The sequence below is a fragment of the Anomalospiza imberbis genome, chromosome 2, assembly GCF_031753505.1.
Source record: "Anomalospiza imberbis isolate Cuckoo-Finch-1a 21T00152 chromosome 2, ASM3175350v1, whole genome shotgun sequence".
NCBI classification, from domain to species: Eukaryota; Metazoa; Chordata; class Aves; order Passeriformes; family Viduidae; genus Anomalospiza; species Anomalospiza imberbis.
Genome location: NC_089682.1, coordinates 34,560,863 through 34,584,311, shown reverse-complemented (window position 1 = coordinate 34,584,311; position 23,449 = coordinate 34,560,863). Strand labels below are relative to the sequence as shown.

Below are 23,449 nucleotides of genomic sequence, written 5' to 3'. Positions count from 1 at the left end.
GCCTCCAAGATCCAGCAAACTTTGAAAAAAATTAGTTTGGCTATGATGCTTTTACCTAATTCTGCAGTTAGTCAGCAACTTCCATGGAGTTTGGTGGTGGGTAGTGAGAGGAAGAAGCATTTTCCGGTAGGACAAAGTTGCAAGTTATTGTCACTTCAGAGGCTGACTAAAAACATTGTGCTGAAGAGTGGAGCAACAGGAGCAGGATGCAATTCCATCGGACAAAATGATGTAGTTGAGAACAAATAGCAACCCCCTAATCTGAGAACTGGAAGTTGTGAAAATGAAATAGAGGAAGACATGTAAATTGAGCATTGAGCTACAGTGTAGATTCCTAGGAGTCAAAAAAATATTTTACTGCTTAGGCTGTGATTAGGTTTATAGAGAGATGAGACAAGAAGTAGCAAAAATCCTCCACCTGGTGTCTAGCAGTACCCTTCTTGTCTGGCCATTCAGAAGCAATGCTGAAAATTCTGGATTTTGGAGAAATACTGAAAGGGCTAACAAAAATTTCCCTACAGCTTCCAAATCCAGTACAGCAGTGAATACACAGAATATTGCTCATCGAGAAGAGTAAAAGCTCTGATTTAACATAAGACAAAATTTCTGAAGTCTAGACTGGATTCTCAAGAATCTCAACTAACAATAATCTGTGCTGCTACTAGCAATGTATCATATAAAATATTTGATAATAACTTACACAGCTCAGAAGATATTTGTAAAGAGACTAAATTATAGAGAATTATGCTTATAATTGCCTTTTTTTCTGCTTTTGTCCAATGATTTGCCAGAGTTTTAGGCCACATCAGATAAGAAAGCTCAGCAACAAGACCTCATTTACTAAAAGTCTTTGCTAGAGAGTCTAAATACATGAATTTCAGTGACGTTCAGGACAGCATTTTACATATTTCCAGAGGACTCATTTTCCATATTGTAAAGAGAAATTGGTGTCCCACAATAATTATCTAAACATGAATGGGGAGGAAATGTCAAATATCAGCTTACAGTGAATCTTGAGAAATAACAAAACTTTGAGAACTGAAAGTCCATACCTCAAAAGGTACAGGAATGATAATTAGTGGTGAAGGACCTGGAGACTTTTATCTGAATAAAAATTTTTAATTTAATGGGACAACATTATTTATTAGTGCTCAGTTGTTAGCTTGTCATACCTCTAGTAAGATGATCTCTGAATATTTATACATTAAAAAGTGTGCAAATAGTGAAATAAAGCAAATCCTTTGGAGTTCTTACAATATTTGGAAAAGCAATGCCCACAAACGAAAAAGATAGGAAGGAGAGAACAGGGTTCTGTGATGCAGAGGAATTGTGTGGGATGAGTGGCAATGGACACAATAAAAGAGCATTTTGAAATTGCTGTGAATTGATTGTAGCTGCTGCCAGGAGCTCTCACTTTACTGCAGTGAGGTAGACAATGTTGGGCAGGTTTTGCTGTTGCAATGATCTTATTTATTTATTTATGTAATTACATGATCCTAAATTATTTTCTTTTTCCATGTTACATTGCCAGGAGCAGCACAAATTCAAGCTCTAGAGGGAGTGGAAGTCATTGCAAAACTGAAGGCCAAGAAGACTCTGTAAAAACAAAAGCTTTGGATGAATCGGGGCCTGACGGGGAAGAAACAAGTAAGAAACATTGGAATTTCTAATGCTAAGACAAAAATTCTGCCCTCCTATGTCCCTGACTCCCATTGTACACACTGGGAGTCTCAGATGTGCACATGAAGGCAGAACACAGCCACAGTAAAGCATGAATTTTTTTAGGAAAGAAGACACCAACCTGAAATAGCTGCAAATAAATATAAACATTAACTTACCTTGTCTTTAGCTCTAGAAATATTATTCTTCTTAGGGGCATATTGTGCCATGATTTGTATAGAAAAATAGAATAATTGCACTTTGCAGTCGTAAATGAGTGCTTGGAATTTTGTTACATTTCTTTCAAGCTTTCACTGTGTTTTATTAAATGTGTTTGTCTTGCTCAGTTCATTGCCAAAATGACAGTCAAGTCAAATGACTAGCTTCAGAGAAATACTAAAAAAAATATTTAAAAATCCCTTTTAATAGACTGATAACTTCATTTGTCTTCAGAGATAATAGTAAGTGTCTGTATCAAGAGTATAAATGCTATTTTTGCTGCTAAAGTTCTCATAGCATAGGTTGTTAAATACATTAAGGAACAAAAAATGGCTACATTTTTCTTAGTGTGTTGATCTGGTCACCTAGATAGGTTTATATATACTGATTTTATGTGACTGATAGCTGAGATTTCAGTAGCGACATTGGCTTTGGAGTGGATTGCTTAGATTGGTTTCTTCTAGGAGTGCTGGTGTCATTTAGACTTGCTTACATTATAGATGTGCACCTAATTGAAACCATGTGGCTTAACATTAAATTACTTAATTTAGGGGTTCCTGATGAATCTCTCAAGGAAGATGCAAGTGCTGAAGAGCTGAAAAATGCAGATAAAGTTGTAGAGACAACAGAAGCAAGTATGTACCTGTACTCTTTCAAATAGTTATAGGAAGAAGTAGAGAATGAAATAATTAACTCAGTTTGCATAATTTAACTTCACTGACCATTTCTAAAATAGACTATAATCACTAATAGTGTGACTTATTTATTTTCCCCAATATTTACTTTTTAGCAGTATCCGATAAACCTGCTCCTGAGCACTCTGGAATTCAACCAGAAGAAAATGGCCCCGGTGCTGCTGCTGTCCCTGGGAACGCAGAGGAAGAAGCCTCCTGTGAACAGGGTGCACACCAAGACATTTGCAGTCAGAGCCCTGAGCCCACTGCCAGCACCCTGCTGGCGAGCAAGGAGCCTCAGTCCCAGCTGGAATCCTTCAGGCTCGTGGCCCCAGAGGAGGCCTCCTCCAGGAGCTCGGCCCTGCAGGAAACCGACGACAGCGATGACGACCCCGTCCTCATCCCGGGGGCCAGGTATCGAGGAGGCCCTGGGCACAGGTGAGGGCAGTACCTGTCTCTGCTCGGCAAAATGCTTCTTGCTTTTTTTTTTTTCCCTTTCTCTTTTCTTGTTTATTTCTTTGAATGAAAGATCCAGAAACTCAGGCCTCATATCCTTAAAGCTGTTCTTTGAGCTTGATGGCTGAGTCTAATTTGCCAGTGTGTAAGATAGGTACAGCTGCATTTTCCCTGCAAGCCAGGAAGGCTCTTGCAGATCCAATGCCTGTTTATGCTGATCTCTTGCCTGCTGAATACCTCGGTGCTAAATATTTGCATTTTATTTTTTATTACTCTCCCTCTAGTCATAAGTAGTATAGAAAGTTCATTCATTTGGGTACAGGGACGTACATTTTCTTTCAGCTGTACCTTAGTTGTTCTTATTCTGGCAAAGCAAGAGCTTTTAACTGCTCTTGTGCAGCAATGGTGTGTTTGTAGTACATATATTAAAATTGATATGTTCAATTTTTCATTCTTCTTTTTCTCTGAAAGAGAAACTAATCCTTTTCTTTTTGTTGGTTATTAAATATTACTGTGTATGTCAGTAAAAAAAGGTAGACTGCTAGCTGTTACCATGAATAAAAGATGCATTTAGTAAGCTTTGTGCTTTTTTTGTATGAAGAGCTGTACATACTCATTTGATCATTCAGTAAACTGAACCCTCAATTTGCTTTTGTTGGTTTAATACTTTTGTTCACTAATTTCAAAACCATTAAATTATTTAAGCAACATTTCTGTTGTTAGACTTCATATAATACCTTTTTTACTAGCTTTAGATGTAATTTAACCTTGTGTCACCTACCTTTGCTTTACTCCTGTTCAAAGACAGTGCTATTAATTTCTTATGCTAGCAATGCAAATTCTTCACCGGAATTTACAATATGTATTCATTAGGAAATCAGGAAAAATGTAATAGTTGTTTCTAGAAAAGGTTTTGAATAATTTGCAGTTAAAATAGAAATCACGAGCCAGCACATTGTCAGTAGTGGCAAAAAGAAGAGTCAGTGGTTGTTTATTACAAAGCACAAGTAATTCAGCTCACTAAATGACAGTTTTTATGAAGAAGCCAATATACACAGATTCTGTCTCAACCCATTAACTTTCTATGCAGTACTAAGTATTTATAGGCAGTTATGGAATGGCAGAAATATTTTCCCCTGGAGAGCCAATGTTCATTATGATCCAGTGATTGAAGAGCAAGCTGTGAAAAGCCCTGCAATTTTAATCCCATCTCCATTTTCAAGCAGGATTCATAGCTTCTCTTCATGCACCATGTTGTCTCTACCATGTAATAGTTTCTGTAGTAATGTGATAAGAATTACACTTCCAGGTATCATGCAGCTGTTACCATTTCCCACTAGTGGGGACATCCTAAATGAAGTTACAGTTTATCTGACATGCTTTCTTTCCTCTCTGTGCAGTGAGATTTTTTTTCCTGTAACAGTTTAAATTTATCACCTAGGAAAGATCATTCAGCTAAATGAATGATACCATTAAAATCCTTTATGCAGTCCCCTGCTCCCTTATTCTCCCCCAAATAAAATCTGAAAAAAAGTTGCTTCGTATTCAGTGTTCGTTTAGGATTTCCTGCAGGCTTTCATTGCTCAGGTTTAATGCCTGACCAGATCATTTTGTTCTGCTTTTGTGTGTGTGAAAGCAGTGAAGTGTTCTAGTTTAGCTGCTGAGCGTTACATTCCCTCCTATTCTTCAGGTTTCAGGAGTTTCCAAATGGACTCTGAGATACTAAGGAAAAGTAAGACATCCTGTGTGTGCTCAAAGGAATTTGGATTTCCAGAAAGGAAGCAGACACTGATGGTTCTAAAAGCTACAGCTCTAAGCCCTCTTAGTATTTATATCTCATATTCGAGTGAAAGGAACTGGAAGTTCTCTCTAGTAGTACCATGGCAGTTTTTATAGCCTAAAATCCCTTTCACAAACTGATCAAATTTATATAAAATCCCCAATGTCCCTTAACAAGTAGAAAGCTAACTGAAAGCATTGCTGCTACCTTGGGTATACATGAACTAAAATTGGTCACTTTGTTCTGTGTTAACATTCTGTTTTGATTGAAATAATTTTTCACACCCAGTGCTCATCATTGAATGATGTCCATCCTGTCCATTTTCAGGTTTTGTCTCCTTAGACTGAGTGCCAAGCTTTTTCTCACTCTTAGCAGTAAAAACTCATGGGTTTCCTGCCATCATGCTGGTTTCTGTCTCCTCTTCATGTTTCGCTTTTTGCCTGAATGTGGTAGCCCGGCCCCCTGCACTGTTTGGGTTTTGCTGGAGTAATTCTGTGGTTGTTACTCCTGGTCTAGAGAGGATTTTTTAAGCACAATGAGCTGGAGCTGAGTCCTCCTCCTCTCTTGCCTGTTGCTGTTGCAGTGGGGGCTCGTGGTCAGACACAAGCCCTGCACCCTGCACTCTTCCCCACTTTGTCATTCCTAATTAATGAGTGTTCCCTTTCACCAGAAGGAAGCTCAGAGGTGTGTAACTCAATTTTATCCTGCTGATTTTCTTTTTCTCAAGGCCCTACAATCCCCTCTGTTAGTAAGTTCCCCACCCTCAATGTGCTGCATGATTCCATTCCTACACCCTTCTCAAGGACCAGTAGCAATACATGGCACAAAATTGCCTGCAAGTCTGGGGCTTCACTCCTCCAGGATGCTTTCGGTAGGCTTCTTTTCTCTCTCCTCACTCAGTAAATTGTGTTACCTAACAATTCCTTTACTAAATCTCATTTTTTCAAGTTTATCTAATACTTCAATTTCCAAGGTGTCATCTTATAAGATAATTAATGGCATTAATATCTGAGTAATAGAATAGATTTTTTTTCTCTGTAGAATACTTAAGGGGACCTGCTTTGGTCTTTTTTTTTCTGGGTTTGGTTGTGTTGTGGTTTTTTGGTTCTTTTTTTTTTTTTTTTTTTTTTTTCCCTGAAGAAGAGAGACTAGCCTGCAATAATCTGCCTTTTGTGAACATATTTTATGTAATGAAGAAAAAAAGTTTCATTTTTCTATAGGACAAAAAATTTTAAAAAAGGCTGTTGTAGCCTTCTGAGACAGAATGCAAAAACTGTTTGACTAATAAGCCTTTTCCAATATGTAGCATTACTGGCTTTGTCTACAATCAATTTCTTTTTCTTTAGGCTATGTTTTCTTAAAAACCAAATAGCTGCTGTTTGCACTGAGCAGAATACAGGTGGAGAAATTCAGATAAAGGAATCTGTCTGAGTCATTTTCCCACTGTGAAGTACAGCTTTCTCCACTGAAAAAGAGTGGTAGATTTCTGATTCTGCACTCTGAAATCATGATCTGTAGCTTCCTCTTAAGAAAAAAAAGTGGCAGAAATACCCTTCTGATAGCTCTGTTAAACAGAGTTCTAAATAAATTGAGAACTACCTCCTGCATCTCACCTTATTTTTACTAAGATGGATGTAGATTTCAGATTTATGAAATAAAATTCAAATTTATGAAATAAAATTTATTTATGAATAAATTATATTTTGCAAATATAATTGTACAAGGCTTTCATTATTTGAATATTATTTGGGTACAGATTCAAGTTGTAATGTTTTCAAGCTGAGGGTTTGATCTTTTTCTCAAATAATCTAAGAATAGATACAAGGGACACAATCTTATATTGTGGATACTTATAAATCTCAAAACATAATGAGGATAGGTGGTTTCTCGCCAGCTTAGTATTTTGAAAAAGACTTTAAATAGTAGCAGCAAATTGTGGAGAAATACCACAGTCCTTTGCTTGATTGGGTAAGTCAGCTGCATGTTGGCTAGGAGTCAGCTAGGAAGAGTTTTGACACAGAAGAACATTTCTTCAGAAGAAATAATTGAGAATGTGACATCTGACTTTTTCCAGCAGCATTTCTGTAGCCACTGAGTATCACTGTAGGAATGGTCTTCACAAGTGACTAAAAGAAGCTAAGCAGTTATTTCATTTTTTCATGTTGTTGGGCTAGTCAGTGCATGCTCTTTTTAACAAATTGGACAAGGAAGTACACAGAATATTTTAAAATTAAAAAAAAATCTCTTCTGTACAGCAGAGCAGTTTAGCTAGATACTCACCAGAATAAATAACCTTCTGTGCATTTTAGGGAATCACCAGGAAAAGGTGCCTTCTCTCACAAATAAGAGAACTTGTTCAGGTCTTTCAGTCTGGATGTATGCAAGGACATTTCTTCTTTAAAACTTTTCTGGTCCAGCAAGTTTAGTTCAAACAGAGGATTGTACCTTGTAATCTGTGGGAGGTGAAAAAAAAATCTGTGCAAAATGTTCTTCATAGACAGAGAGTGCAATTTTTAATGGATTGATCTTAATTTTCACAAATTAGTCAAAACAGCTCTCTGAGGGCTGATATCCTACTTAATGACTGACTTAATTTTGTTTGGACTTTCAACTTGATCTGGGGGTGGAGGCTAAGCCTGGAAAAAGCTACAACTAGCTTTAACTTAGTAGGTTAAAATCTAAAGAAATAAGAATGTAAAATGGAAACGATGATACAGGTGCTGTGATCTATGAAGAATTACTGCATTTTATAACTTTACTTTGTGTACTGTTACATAATCTGAATACTATTTTTGCTGAAATGCAAGTAGTCTCATGTACTGACTCATACACTGGGAAGGAGCCTTCTCAGTTGGAATTCATAGAGCACATTTTGTAAGAGATGCTAACCTTTGAAAAACATGGTACCCAGCATTTGTGAATGACTTCAGTTGTTATTCCCTTTACTAGATATAATATCAGAGGAACAGCGATAGGTGATAGAATAATGAGGTAATTAATTATTTTATTCCTCCCCTCCTCCTTTTTATTGCCATATATTGGATTTATCAGGTTCTTGTTTTTCATATCTAACTGGCATTTTAAGAATTGCTGTACTTCAAATGTTATGAATTACAGAGCATATTGCTTGAGTTATATTTAGCTGCATGTGTTGCATGGAAATTGAAAAGAAATGGCAGTGTATACATTTTACAACCTATTAACATTTTTATCGTGTGCCATAGAAATTAATGGAATTTGAAAAGTGTGTAGCTTGTGAAAATAAACATTCCTTTTATTTTTTTTAATTGAGCTGCTGAGGAACGAGTTCTATTTGCATGGGCTACTGCTGACTTGCTTTGTCTGGTAGTAGAGAACATCCAGTTCTGGACAAAAATATAAGACTACATGGATCAAAACCCATTTATATTTTTTTGCCTGAACAAGGTTATGGAACTAAGCATGATTATTAGAGCTATATTGGGTAATACATGTTTAGAAAGATAGATGCTAAATTTTACACAATATTGCTTTCAGTGAAATTAAATTTAAAAAATCACTTGATCTCATATTCTTCATTGAAATACTTGAGGAAGCAGTTGTGAGAACATATAAGGCAATTTGGGTAATTGTGTTTGGCCACATGCTGTAAGAGGGAGAAACTCTCTGCTGTGATTTCAGCCAGAGGCCATCTAGAGGGGAAATGGCCCAAAGGTGTACAGTGATGAAAATGAACATCTTGGCTTTCTGTGGCTGAAAAGGCAAAGGTGCAGGATGAGGTTCCTTAAAAGACTTAGCGTGAGTCCTGTGTTTTAAGTGCTTCCAGGAAAATAGTGCAGATCTGTATTTCTTTGTCTTATATTTTCATCTTAGCTGCAATTGGAATACCTGGGTTTAACTTGTCAGCTTTCTTAGAGGTTCAGGAATCTTCGCTGTTTGTACTTGAAATTTTACAATAGCTATATTCAGCGTGCTTACCAAGGAATTCTTTAGCTCTTCAGCACAGCCCAGGGGAATATTAGTTTCATATTGCTCTAAATTTAATATAAAATAAATGATGCATTCAGCATGGAATGTTTTATCAGTCTTTTTTCTCTGCTTTTCATCATCATTCATCAGCATATCAGGTGAAAATTTTAAACTGTTTTGTAACTGAGAATAGTTTAAACATTGACTGTGTTTGAAAGCTGGAAAATTACCTAGGAGGGCATTACAGTAAACATTTGGTTTTGTGTGATCAACAGTGAAATAACTTGGGCTTTAGGGGTAGTGTCAGTGTGCTGTTAACAGGATGGTTTTGCCTTTAGTGTTGAGCTGTCTAAATGCTTGAAATTTGACAGCAGCAGTAAATCTCTTCCACAGGTTCAGAGGCTCCTAAAGGAAGTAATCAATATCAGAAATATACTCAAATGTTGGCATTTAGTCAAGGACTCTATTTTAATATGATGGTTAAGACAAGCCTTTGGAATTCTTGGGCAGATCAGTGGTAGCTGGCATGTGGATTCCTTTACAGGATCAATGAAGAAATTACAGACCTGGAACAAGGTTTGCTGCAGTGGTTTAGATACAGACACAAATAATATCAGAATCACAGAATGCCCTGAGTTGGAAGAGACCCACAACTGAGTCCAACTCAATTGGACACCCCCAGGAATCCCACCATGTGCATGGGAGCATTGCCCAAATGACCATAAGGCACTGGAGAAATAAGATCTGAGTCAATGGTTATAAGCCTTAGGTTCTCTGCAATTATTTTGGGTAGGGAAACAGTTCAAAGGAGAAAATGGCAACAAGAGTGGATAAAAAATTAAGATGTTAACATCAGAGAGCTCAAGAGAAGGAATCAGGATTTGTGGTCCTCAGCACTAGTCCAGTGGAAGATGTCTCTACCCCTGGCAGGGGCTTGGGGGATGATCTTTAAGGTCCCTTCCAGCCCAAAGCTCTACTGTGAAAAAGAGACCATGTTTGTCTGTGTGTGAGTACATTTGGGAACTTGAGAAATGACAAAAACCCTCAGTACTGAAGGAATCAATAATACTGAGCTCAATACTCGGTGCAGAGCTGAGACAAGAAGGATTGAGCAAGGAAGAAGGGAGATGTGAGCTCTGCACCCAGCTGAGCTCAGGAGACTGACCATTACCAGGCTGGTGTTTGGAAGAAGCAGGGTTATCTCAGGTACCAGATGAGTTTTATGGCAGCCACTACATTATTGTCCTTTAACAAACAAACCAAGTATTTAATTGTGCAAATTGTAGAGATTCATGTTTTTTAAAAAATGCTCATTACACTTCAGAATTTCTAAATATACAGAAAACACCCAATGTGACGACTTTGTATTTTAAGATTTAACTTGTGTGTATACATATTTTCCATTTCTCTCCATTTATGATACATAGCTGTGGATCAGTTTGCATCACAGGTTTTTTGTGGGTTTGTTTTTTTGTTTGCCTATCTTGTACCTATGTTTAACTAAAAAAATATGGCTTCACTTCTGAATCCCTATTCCATTCATCTCAGGCTTAATTTAAATGGACTTTTGATAATTAATTACAGCAATTAACTTTGAGGTCTTCAAACCTGGCTGATCTTAAGGGAAAAAGCAGTGCTCTGTGAATACTTCCTAGAACTGTACCCATTGATGGGGCTGCCTGAGGAGTGCTGACACAATGTGCATAAATTCCATTGTCTGATATTTTGTGCTTGGAAGAGCAGTTTGGAAGGGAAGCAGCAGCTCTCAGCCAGGCTCAGCTCAAGCTGACCTCAGAACAGTTCAAATTGCACAGCTCACTTCTGTGCCCACTGATGCTCCAAGTGATGAGGCTGCTTGCTTCTGTGTTTGTGTTGGCAAAGGCAGGAATTGCTCATCACAAATACAAATGAAAACAGCTATGGCAGATTTTAAAATTCTTGTGTGTGTATGATTTAAAAAAAAATTATAGAAAATCTGTAGTTATCAATAAGTAATACCTCTCAGAGAGAAGGCTTTTCCGTGTAATGTTCTTTGTTCTGAAATGTCACTAAATTTTGCTCATATTTAAATTTTCTGGAGCAGGCTTGCCTCTGCCATGTTCTTGCTTTCTCCAGGGTTCGATCCCAGTATGACAATTGTGTGTGCTTGGCTGCCTTCTCCCTGGTGAAGGTGATCATTGACTTCACAAGAACTAAATAGAAATCCATTCCTGTCTTTTAAAATGAGGCCCCAAATGAGGAGGTTAAATCCAGAGCTCCATTTAGTTGAAAGACAGTTTAAACCAAAAGTTGTTTCTGTGCTTCTGCTCTTATTTAAAAGTGCATGATTCTGATTGCTGAGTAGTATTGAGGTTTTTTTTGTAATGTCTGCACATTTCAGTCTAGGAGAATGAAGAGGAGGAGATTAATTGTCATAGAGATGTTTGGATAAAGAATAGTGAAAGAAACTACTTTGCTTTACCCAATTAGCTACTTTAATTCTAATCCCAAGATTTGTTACTGCTGTCCAGCAAGCAGCCCTTCTGAAACAGCTGGACAAGTCTACTGCTCTGTTAGTCCTAATGATGTTTAACTTCCCACCCTCTTCACTGCACATCTCTAATTAATGTGAATAAATGCACCAAAATTACAAAAAGGAATCACAGTAAATGACAGATGCTTTTACTTTCTCACACAAACCCCATCTTTTTTTTAAAGCAAGTAAAATCTGAATCTGCACAAATAATGTTTTAAAGTTTAAGTGTTTGATGCAGCATATCATGTGCATGCCACCCTTTTTCCTTTATGTAGAAGCAAACTGGTGAGGAGAATAACTCAGTGATCTTTAAAGCACAGTAGATAAAGAACATAGGCTTCTTTTTTTCCCCTCTCTTGTATGAAGATGTTGTGAAGAACCCTCTTAAATCTGTTGAAGATTAAAGTTGAAACTTGGCATATTATAACAACTAACTAAAAATACAGTGTATTTATTTACTGTAGTATAAAAAAGATGAACCAAGAAATTTTCTAGGGATTGAAAGGATAGAAAACTCTCACCAAGGAAGTAGTAGTAGTCTACTTTTTCTGGTGCTGTTTGCTAGGCAAACATCTAAGAAGTGTATTATAATAAATAGCATACTGTTAAATGAATCTATTGGCTGGTCCTTTCAAAACTCTTCTGGTTTCTACAAAAAATATTAAAATTTATTTTGAAAGCTTAGCTGTATTAGGTGATCTTAGTAAAACAGTGTGTGGTATGTTATTTGTTTTTATAGTAAATAAGTTTGCATTAATGACTTACATTCCTTCTTCTTTGCTTAGCTGTAGCAAAACATTTATTTCACCTTAACTTTTTGGTGCAACTTTCTCCTGTGGCAAAAATGTGACAAAAATTGGCTGAGAGAATTAGTTATGAGATAGATCTGCTAGGTTTTTTTTCTGGAGTAGAGAACTTGTTGCTGGAGTCTCCAGGATCAGTGACTAAAACCATGGAAAACATTACTTAAAACCAAATTCAGGTTACTTTCTGGCAGCAGTGTAGTAAGGTTCCTGGATCAGTTTAATTTTTAAGATCATATAAATTGCTGTCATAATTTCACTCCTTGCATTCTGCTAAAATCTGTACCTGCTTCTTCTTGAGAGTATCATTCCCCTTGAACTGTGTTCAGGACCTCAAAGCTAATAATGACAAGGAATGACAGAAGAAAAAGAACTGAGATGTGACTGTCTGGTCATAGCTGGAATTATGGGGATCTGCAAACTGAAGAGCTAAACAGGAAAAATTTGACATCAAGATCTTTTCACAGATTAATAAAAAAATAAGTTCCTGGAATTAAACATTCACAAACCAAATTGCATAATTTGGCTTTTTTTTTCTCTCTGTTATTTTAGGAAATCTCCAGCTGTAAACCTTACTGCTCCCATGTGGAATAGATTCTTCAATAATTGATCTCAAATCATCTTATGCCTTAGTAGGGACTTTTTAAAAGCTGTCTAAATCTTGAGTCTTGTCATAGAGAAATACTGACAAGAAATACATTGGACAAAATCTTATGAGGAACCAAATCATACTGAGAGACACATTAGATCCTTAATGGCTTTTTAAAAGTTAAAAACTTCTGTTCTGGCATAGATTTTTTTGAAAATTTTTTTTGATCTTATGAAAAGCCAAATCACACTGAGAGACACATTAGATCCTTAATGGCTTTTTAAAATATAAAAACTTCTGGCACAATTTTTTTTTTTTTCACTTCAGAATTTTGCTACCTCAGTATGGGTGGAGAATGAAAATAAAATAGCATGTGAATTATGCCAGCAGCTGAAGTTTGTTCTACAGAGGGGGAATAAAACCTGGCATCTCTTGACATTCCACTGTCTTGCATGCTATTCTTGTTGTAAGCCAGGATGGAAAAAATTCATGTCTGTAATTTTACAGTTGGGATTATGCTGATGTCTGTGTCAAACTCGTGGAGAATGTGGTGGAGTGCCTGATGATGATTTTTGGGAGCCCCTTGCAGTGTTTGGGGAGGGGCTTTCAGTTCTGCTCTCTCTGCATTCACAGACGATCCGCTGTCGCCCGCATCCAGGAGCTCTTCAGGAGGAGGAAGGAGAGGAAGGAGATGGAGGAGCTGGAGACGCTGAACATCAGGCGCCCCTTGATAAAGATGGTTTATAAAGGTCACCGCAACTCCCGGACCATGGTACATCCTCTGGGGGCTTTGGGGGCTGGGGGCTTCATGGGCTTACTCAGGGCAGCTGCCCCTGCTGCACTTGCCAAAAAGGATCTTGGGATTCATTGTAAGCACTTTGGCTTCTGTGTTCACTTGGAAGGCACAGAATTTGCTCTAAATGAACATTAAAATTAGCGTGACTCGTGTCTCTGTGAGAGGCATTTCAATACCCCTGAGTTTAAGACTCTTTTCCCTTAACATCCATTAAAATTTGGGGTATTTTTCTTTTTCATTTTCTCTCGCAGCTTATGTGGCATACAATATGCCTACTTTCCAAATTATGATTTAATTCTCACTTTCCCTTCTAAGCTGTTCAAAATTATTATTTAATCTTTAACTTTGAAGAGCTTGGAAGGGAAAGTGAGGATTAAATCAGAGTTTTGAAGAACCTTGACATCTCTGAATTAAAAAAGGAATGAGTGCTAGTTATTAAATTATAATTTAGCTACTCGATGCCTCATCTTTTTCACCCAAAATCCTGTATTTCAGGAAAATGCAGTTATTGTGTTTGTAAAGCAGTGGTGCATTAAAAACAGATGCTGCTTTCCTTGCTATTTCTTCTTTTTGGTTTTTGCAATATTTTGAAGATGTGAGGTTCTGAGTTCTAGGTGGTATTTTGCAGAAGTAGCTGGTGTGTTATTTTGCAGCTGATTTGACGAGTTGTTCCCTTTACCCCCAAAATGCCATTTTCTAGGGTTTGTGTGAATAGCTTTGATTACACTGGGAAAAATGCTTGAGTAAATACATATTTCAGTCTACATAAGCAACAGGGTATAGAATAAACTTTGATTAATGACAAGTTCTGCATGGTATTTCAGAAATCAATTTAAATTGTTCAAACTCCCATTAGTTTAAAGGTCTTGGCATCAGGCACTTTGTGGTTAAAAAGTACTAAAAGTGGGTTCATCTAAGTCTTAATTCAGTCTCTGTCTGCATAGCTGTTATTATATAGATTATTTAACAGATTTTATTGTTTGGTTTCTTGGGGATGTGGGTTGAACTTTTTGCTTTTGTTTCACACAAGCACCTATGGCAAGGAATGCACAGAATGAAAGAAAATGTAATTTTATTTTCCCTGTTGGTCTCTATGGTTGCAAACTTCATTTTGATCTGCTGGTTTGAGTAATACCCTCATTCCTGCAAGGCAAGGGCTAGTGATATTTCCCTTTCAAATTTATGAAGAAGACAGCTTAAAAAAGCTTTGTTTCCTACACACCTGAGCAGCCCAGGGATAAAGTTGTGTTGTCATTTACATGAACCATTTATATATGTGTATATAATTTTGACATATACATACATATATATGGGTGTGTGTATATGTGTATATATAGTGAATTAAGTTTATGTAGGAAAATGGAATAATTCTCGTTCTTCCTTACTTTTGAAAACTTAATTTGGCAGTCTTACATTTTTATAGTCCTGCTTTTAAAACAGTGACTTATAGAAATGTTTGAAAACCAAAATTTTAAAATGTGAATTTCAGTTCTGTTCATTTTTGTGGTGATAAAATTAGATTTTATAAGTGTTAAGAAGTATGAGTAAGAGAATACAAAGGACACAGGAAGAGATCATGATTGAAAATTAAAATATAAAATTAATTTTTTTTTATTATTAGAGATAATCTAGATGTAACAGGATAATGAAAACATGTATTAAAAGGAGCTGTAAGACAAAAGCTGCTGAAAGATTAATACATTAGAATTCATTACATGAATGCAGTTTCTCTGGTTTATTTTTAGCTATCAGGATGACTTTATTGCACTGACTGCAGTCATTGGGACATATTCTATAGACAAAGATCTGCCAAGCCTGAAATTTAAAACTGGGCATATTTATGCTGGAAATAAACCACATATTTCTAAGCATAAGAGTTCAACTTACCAATGAATCTGTATCAAGGTAGCTGAGGCAAAGCACAAAGCAAGGCAACATCTCTGCCCTTCTCTTGGCATTTTCTGAGAGAAGTCTGCCAAAAGAAAGATACGGATCCAGGCACGGCCCTCTTCAGAGCCTTACCTGGAAAATAATTCATAGCAGGATTCTGTGTAAATAGTCTCAAACTCAAAATTCTGTCCCTTATGCTGGAGTTACTCCTAAATGCCAAACTGAACTTCCAGCATTGGAAATGGTCTGTGTGAACTCCACAAGCTGCTGCACAGGAAGCTCCTGCTTGCACAGGTACCTCTGTTGCCCACTGTGTGTCCATTAAAAGAGTTTGTAAGAGGTACTGCTGGCTCTCAAAATAACAATTCTACACACAAGGCTACACTGCAGTCTTCTAGGCTTGTTCCTGCAGCACAAACACCAGAGTGTTGTGGAGCTCTCAGCTCACATCTCATGACTGAGTTTTCTGAGTGTCATTGAAGCAATGCCCCTTCTCCCTCTGCCATCCCATCAAACCTCTCACCAGCAGAGGACATGGGGTAGCAAATGTATATCATTTAACAATGGTTATTTTGAGGTCCTATGCTGAGTAAAATCAGAAGTGATTTCTGAGGAAGGTTTCACAAACTTCTGTCTTGTCTCCTGTTTCTCTGTAATGGAAAATCCCCCTCCCAGGGATTAGCCTGTCACAAACTTTAACTTGGCCAAACGTTTCCTAAAAACTCCTTTGCTTACTCCTGTCTCCAGTATCATTTCTGTGACTTCAGAAGATGACAGATCTGCTGACATTTATTTTCATACTGTTCAGTCTGCCCCAACTCCTCTCTCTCTCTCTTTTTTTTTTTTTTCCTGTTAGCAGCTACTTTGCTCTGGAAATCTAAAACTTTCTGAACTTTCATTTTTTAATCACTCTCCTTTAAATGCTTCCTTTAAAATTTCTTAAATCTCATTTCTGCATGGGCTGAGCTTTCCTTCAGCAGCACTGTTACTGTAGACACAAGAGTGTGCCCAGGATGGGCTTTTCACTGGCTGGGTCTTACAAAGTTTTGTTTTTCTTGCAGATAAAGGAAGCCAACTTTTGGGGATCCAACTTTGTCATGAGTGGCTCAGATTGTGGCCACATTTTCATCTGGGACCGCCACACTGCTGAGCACCTCATGCTGCTGGAGGCTGACAACCACGTGGTGAACTGCCTGCAGCCTCACCCCTTCGACCCCAGTAAGTGCAGCACTCTCCCACTCTGCATGTCCAGCTTATCTGCACTTGAGCATTCTAAAGCTCAGTCTAAAACTCTGTCTCAACAGAGCAATGCAATGATTAATGAACTGTTGTTCATGGTCCCCTATATAATTTAGATAATACTGCTTTTAATTGTGCCTCTTACTGATGACCTTTGGCCCTTAAATCCCTCCTTACTCAAAAATTTTTTGAAATCAAACTTCTCCTGGCACAGAATTTATAGAAATACTGTCTGATGTAATAAGAACAATCTCAATTTTTTGCTGCCCTCAACACATAAAATGTTTTCTATGACACTAATGAGGGAAATACAGGGTTGCTGAAATGCCAGCAATACTTAGAAATTATATTGGAATCTGGTCTCTGTTTGGCTCTATTCAAAAAAATGCAGTGGAAGTGGGTGTCTCCCTCTCACTTGCATTGTGAGATTAGAATAATTAATATAATTAATAGAAATCCTAATAATTTGTGTTTAGAGGAAATCCTTCATAGAAAAGATGGATCAAAGCAGTAGAAGGAATCATATGCAGCTGGAAAATCTGAACCATCCTCCAGCCTCTGGCACATTCAGAGAAAGTATTTGTGTTACTGTTTTTTTTTCACAGCTTACCTGGCTGTACAGTAAGAGTCAGCTATCAGTAAATTACCAAGTAAAGTTGTTATAATAATACTAGAAGAGGCTGGGGGTTTTTCAAACAGTTTGGGGGAACATGGAATACTGTCCTACATAGGGTAAGCCTCGAACTTTTAGCTTTTTAATTGAAATTGAGTTCTTGTAAATGTCCTGAGTTGGATACTCCCTTTGGAAGCACCTTTCAAAGTACCCTGTAGCTTTGCTGATGTCTTGTTGGAGTGTGACTGTCTCCCTGTCACACTCTGAAGGTGTCATTAAGAGAGCTCATCCTCTTTCTAGGACAGTTAATCTTGTTCAGCTTCCTAGTTACTGAGAGTTTTCTATGAAATTTTAATTCCTACACTGGTTTTTGTGCAATGATCTAGCGAATGTTCTGCAACATTTCATATTTTTCGTACTTTATTTATAACAGCATCCATTGCATCTTTATATTTAAATATCAAATAAATTTACATGAAATTCACTGAAATTATCAAAGGTACATTTGAAATTATCTTGGTTCTGCCTTTGTACTTGGGTCTACAAATCCTAAAGCTTTGTTATTAATGCATATACTTATCAGCAGAAATGGATCAGTAGTGGCTGGGTTTACTCTTACTTTTTGCTTCTGTCTTTTGTATATTTTGGTGATTTTTTAAAATTTAAAACAGGGGGCTCTTGATGTTTGTACTTGTTTTCTTCATATCTATATAGATAGATTCAAAAACAAATAATCTATGGAGCAGATCTCATGTGGAGACTTGGTAATTACAAGCTCTGTTCAGCATGAGATCTGACATTTACAAATAAATGCATCGAGTGAAATATTTTTCTTGCATTTAAGAGCAGAAAATACCAATAAACATAACACATCTAATTTATAATTACTGTTACTTACTTCTAGTTCTGGCCTCTTCGGGTATTGATTATGATATAAAAATTTGGTCACCACTGGAAGAATCCAAGATTTTTAACAGGAAACTTGCAGATGAGGTAAGACCCTTTCCTCCTTTTTCATGGTAATGTTGTGTCTTTAATTCTATAAAAGCCTTTGGTACAAATTATTGATATTGAATTAGCAGAGTTATTTAATGTTCAACAAATGAGCTACAAATAAAAAGCTGCCCTTCAGAACAGCTGACTTTAATATCCTTGGCACTTTGCATTTCCTCAGCTCTCCTAGAAATTATGTAACACGATCTGCTATTATGTACATAAAAGGAGTTGGAAGAAATGTGAACACTCAGATATAGAAGGAAAACTGGCAGGAATTAATAAATGAACATAGTGCCTGTCTCAAAACAAATAAATTAAGGGAAGATGAAGGAAATGAACTGAAGATAATACAAGGATATCTAGAACAACAGAGAGTACAAAAATCAATCCTATTAAATATTCAGTGGCATAAAAGGGACTTAAAGGTTAAGATTGCACATGGGAACTTCATAGAATAAACCAAACATTGCAAGCCCGATCAGTTATAAAAGTCCAATGTGAAGTTATGTAACTCAGTATTTTCATGTTGCCCTCAGAGCAATAACTGGATATAGCAAGTGGCCTGGGGTGACCATACAGCTGACTGCTGAATAATCATGTTTGAGTGATTTACATAACACAATGTATCAAAATGTTATATGGCTTTCTGTAAATAATACTATAGGACAGATTTGGTTATGGGGTGGTCAGGTTGGGGGCTTTTTTGTGAAATCTCTTGGGCAGCATGGATAGAGTAGACTGGGGGTTTTTAATCATTATTTCTCTGTAGTAGTGCTAAATATATTTTAAACAAAAGAAACACACAACCCTTAGCCACCACCCCACATCCCTTGAAAAAACCCCAAACCATCCACTCGTGAGTTTTGAACCTTTCCCATTATTTTAGCACTGAGTGAAGTGACACTTCCTTGCATATTGTGTGACAGCTTTAGTCGTGACATGTTTTGGAGCCTTTGGGTTTAGAAGTATTGCTAAACATAAATGTGTGCTCAAAGTAATTGTTGTACTTTAGTTCTCTCCCTTTATTTCTAATAATTGCAAATTATTTAGATCTTTAGTTGTGTTTTCTTTAAGAAAAAATGTAAAACTTACAGAAGAATTGACTGCAGTGCTGTTTGTAATTTTATGTGGTTTTTGTTTTTTAATTTATTCCCTGTATTGACATACCTATGCAGGGGACAGGAGATGTTCATAGTAATAAAATAGTTCTTACTATGTTAAGTTTGGCTGGAATAAGTGTCCAACATACCTGAACTGAATATGGAAGGGAGAAGGTCTGGGGAGAAAACACTTGGTTCTCTCTCCATATAGATAAAGAAATGTATTTAAAATGGAGAGAGGCCATGACCTTAGTGAATAGGAAAAGACAGTGGGGATGAGAATAAACTTCTGAATGGAGAAAACCTCAGCACCAGGTTGTCAGGGGGGTTGTTGATGATGCACTTGAGAGTTATGGGGTGAAAGAGGAATAAAGAGCAGCCTGCTGTCTTCTCAGTTTGCTTCTGTTTGGGAGGGATCAGCTGTGCCAAGTGCCTGGTAAACAGGTGAGAATGACAGAAAAGAGGTGCTTTGATCGGGAAGGGAGAAGAAACTGCAAATATTTGCAAGAACATGTTCCTCAAAAGAGGAACAGGCTTGAAGAGTCTTGGAAAGAACAAGAATTTCATTATTTTCCTGTCTTACAGCAGCTGATCTGGGAGCAAAGACTGAAAAGTGGTCATAACTTGTCTCCACCTAAAGAAATTTTTGTGCTTCATGATAACAAAATAATGTAGTCTAAAAGCTGAGACAACCTGTAGTGTGGGATTGAAATTTATGGAGGAAGAAAGAAGGATGGCAAGGAAGTACCATGAGGAAGGAATGAGGGAAGAGAGAAAGTAGTATTCATTAGTGGATTTTTTTTTTTACTTGAAAATGAGACAGTAGGAACTGGCTCTTTCAAGTCATTTTGAGGCAAGCTGTAGCTCTGTTTACGAAGAATTATGGAGCTAAAGAATGTTCCTGAAGTGGGATAGAAAATGGCTTGTGTTCCTTGGATTTTCTCCAAAAGTTTCTAGCAGCATGAAGGTAGGAGTTGAGGGTAACCTCATCTCTTTTCCTTCCCACATTCTTGGCCAGCACTGGTGCTAGAACTTTGTTCTCTACAATAGTTGCCATCTGGAAACAGCACTTTCTATCATCAATCTGCTTTACTTCATGAAAGATAACCAAAGTTTTTCTTAGTCACTCATCTTAGTATCTGCCATGCATGTGGACAGTGGAACCATGATCTTACTAGAATATTCTTCAGACAGAAAATTGGACACCTGCAGGCAGAGTCCACTGTCTGACTTTTCTTACCCCAGACAACAGTATTCAATAGCAATTATTAAAATATTGCTCCCTTAGGGTAATTCTGGACTCTGTAAAATGGCTTTTGCACAGAAACTTTCTATCTACAAGCCCCTATGGCTGCAGTATAATTCTGTGTTTATTTCTGATGCTGTTTTTATCCTTTCCCTGCCTCCAGGTTATAACTCGTAATGAATTAATGCTGGAAGAGACCAGAAACACCATCACTGTTCCAGCCTCCTTCATGCTTCGAATGTTGGCTTCGTTGAATCACATAAGAGCAGGTGAGAGACTTCTGAAGAGCTTGTCCACAGCACTGGTCTATGAAATAGCAGCTTGATTGGGAAATCATCAAGACCTGCAGCTGGCTGTGGCTGTACTTGGGGATGGTGAGAAGATTCAAGGGTTGTTCAAGGTTCTCTTCATAGAAGTACTTAGGAATTGCTTCTTTGGTGTGAGACTTGCAACATCTTTGCAGTTGTTATTTTTTTATCTCAAAACAAAGAGCAAAATATATTTTTAGATGTTGAAAAATAGTCTCTTCAGGAATGATCTTTTCAGTGAGTGCTCTGTGATGGGAAAACTATTGGGGAGGACTGGAATGAACTGTAAGATAAACTGGCTGGGATTGTGGGCTGGGAGTTGTCTAGAGGTGAAGGAGGGTGTGAAGATTCAGGACTGTGGGAGGCATTGCTGAGGCTGCTGGCAGCTGTTCCCAGGGCAGCAGGATGTACCTCCAGTTCCCATGGGAAGAACTGCTGATAAGAGGGTTGCATGGAGGAATCCTCACTGGGAACTGGATGTTGGTGCTGGAGAAGCTGAGTGCAGTGGATTGACCCTGTAGATGGAGGACAGTAGAGAGGCATCACATGCTGTGTAGGAAGCAAGGAGATGAAGTTTTGGGAGGCTGGCATGGCATATGGGGCAAAAACCGAACAGGCCTGTAGATGAAGGTGAAAGTGATGGGGGATGCTGAATATGGGGACTCTGGCTGAGCAGAGCAGTGGTGAGGTGGGAAGGAAGCTGTGCCTGGTGGCAGCTGCTGCTCCTCTCTCACCTCTGGCCGCTCTGTGAGCCCTGGGAGCCAGGAGGGTGCCATGTGTGCAGCCCAGTGCTGCATCTCCATGCTCCTGTGTTTCCTTCGGTTGTCATTATCTCTTTGGAGTGAAATGCTGAAAGAACTGCCCAACACTTCAGTTACAACAATTTCAGAAAAAAATTTGTTATGGCTGGGTAGAGTGTTTCTAAACCTGACTTGCATGCTGCTTGAGTGATTGCTCTTGAGCCAGTCATGTTCCTTCACACATTTCTGTATTTGCCCTTCTCTAAATATTTACATGAAAAGGCACTTTTTCTGTATTGAAGTGACAGGCAGTGATCCCCCACTTTCTGGACTATTCACATTTCTAACTGTAGCTATTGTAGTTTCAGCTCCCCAGCACAGCACTTCTGTCCCTTGTAGTCACCATCTCATTTTAATGTTATGATTGCATTCATCTTTTCTGTGCTGACAGCCAGTCAGCAGCTACAAGGTTTTTCCTTTTGTACACAGGTTATGCTTTCATGCCTGGAAATCCTTAAGGGCATTTTTCCTTTTCTCCTTTCTTGTGGTAACATTTCTACCCACTCTCTGCTGTAAGTCCACACAGACTTTCTTCTACCATAAAACCCACAGCTATATCCCATTGTGTAATAGCCCAGGGAGACAGCATGTAATAAATATTTACCAGAAAAAGAAAATTTTACAAGTTCTGTTTACTAAATCTGTTTTGCAGACCGATTGGAAGGCGACAGATCAGAAGGTTCTGGCCAGGAGAATGAAAACGAAGATGAAGAGTAACCAACAACTGTGTGTGAGCACCTGGAAGTCAATGAAATTTGTATAAGACATTAATTATATTTTTCCTTACAGAGCTTTAGTGCAATTCTGAGGTATTGCTTTTGGATAACCTAACCTTTTGTTTTTTTGAATGACTGTGTGCATGACTTGGGGAGAGTGTGCAAGTTAAAATAAACAAAAATGTTTTTAAAATGTTTTGCCATGTATGAGGGGTGCTAGAAGATGCCAAGTGCAATATTTTCCTTAAACAGCAAATGTGGGAGCTTGGATCAATGTTTTAAAGTAACTTTCATGATAGTAAAAACGTTGGTTCAAATAAATTTCTATACCTGCTGTTTGCATGTTTGTTGCTTTCTAATTAAAAGATTTGGTTGTTTTAAGTAGTTTTCTGGTTTTTCTTTGTGCAGCAATTGGTTTATCACCTTGTAACTACAGCCCCATTGCCGTCTTTGCAGTATTTGCATTCTTTCTTACAGTGTTTGTGAAGTGACAAACACAACTATTTCTTGCAGTGAGCACTGGGGACTTTTAAGACCCTGTGTCTCTTGGTTCTTGCATTTCCCACACTTATGTAGGCAAAAATTCTCTCTCCTTCAGTTGCATAATGTCACTTCCCATTCTCTGTGCCTGAGTCTGTAATGCTGGTGAAATAGTTGTATTTCACTGATAGATCTGTGAGTTTGCCTTCTTTGCAACAGCAGCAGGTACATCTTAATTTCCACTGGATTTAGGGAACATGAATTTAAAAATTCCTGTGCATTGTTTTCTAGGAGTAATTATTTGGGAAGGCTGCTCAGTCTGTTTTATGGGCTTTACCCTTCCTCCACAGATTTTTGGATGGCAATGAGGAAGAGAAAGTGGAGGAAGGAAGGTGGAGCAGTGGAAAGAGCTGTTTGCTCAATGGCAGTTCTTGCCAAGGATGGCAGATGCTGAGAGGCTCCATTGGGGAATACAGAATGCTGGGAAGAATTCTAAATCAGGGGGATGAGGGTACTGGCGGCTTCATTACCCTGCTGGCATTAAAATACACAGTCATCACATGAGCTGCACAAACTTTCCTGACATCAACAAAAGGAATTCCCCACACTAAATCAAAAGGAA

The 23,449-nt window shown here is 37.8% G+C and overlaps 1 protein-coding gene and 1 long non-coding RNA gene across 9 annotated transcripts in view; both read left to right on the top strand.

The window, feature by feature from the left end:
- Window positions 1-22,728, top strand: part of DCAF6 (DDB1 and CUL4 associated factor 6) — a 76,058-nt gene extending 53,330 nt beyond the window's left edge. For 5 of the 8 annotated variants that reach the window (XM_068180490.1, XM_068180489.1, XM_068180484.1 and 2 more), the window contains 9 exons: window positions 1,532-1,647; window positions 2,430-2,513; window positions 2,669-2,990; window positions 7,738-7,779; window positions 13,277-13,415; window positions 16,391-16,547; window positions 18,086-18,174; window positions 20,687-20,792; window positions 22,284-22,728. In XM_068180490.1, coding sequence (XP_068036591.1) covers window positions 1,532-1,647; window positions 2,430-2,513; window positions 2,669-2,990; window positions 7,738-7,779; window positions 13,277-13,415; window positions 16,391-16,547; window positions 18,086-18,174; window positions 20,687-20,792; window positions 22,284-22,348 — 1,120 coding nt within the window. In that variant the 3' untranslated portion in view covers window positions 22,349-22,728. The remainder of the gene's footprint in view (window positions 1-1,531; window positions 1,648-2,429; window positions 2,514-2,668; window positions 2,991-7,737; window positions 7,780-13,276; window positions 13,416-16,390; window positions 16,548-18,085; window positions 18,175-20,686; window positions 20,793-22,283) is intronic. The other 3 variants (XM_068180491.1, XM_068180486.1, XM_068180485.1) reach the window with 2 other exon arrangements.
- On the top strand, window positions 18,185-20,048 carry LOC137468642 (uncharacterized). The gene is made up of 2 exons (XR_010996078.1): window positions 18,185-19,713; window positions 19,759-20,048. It is a non-coding gene; the product is annotated as an uncharacterized lncRNA (long non-coding RNA).
- Window positions 22,729-23,449: the final 721 nt, after the last annotated feature.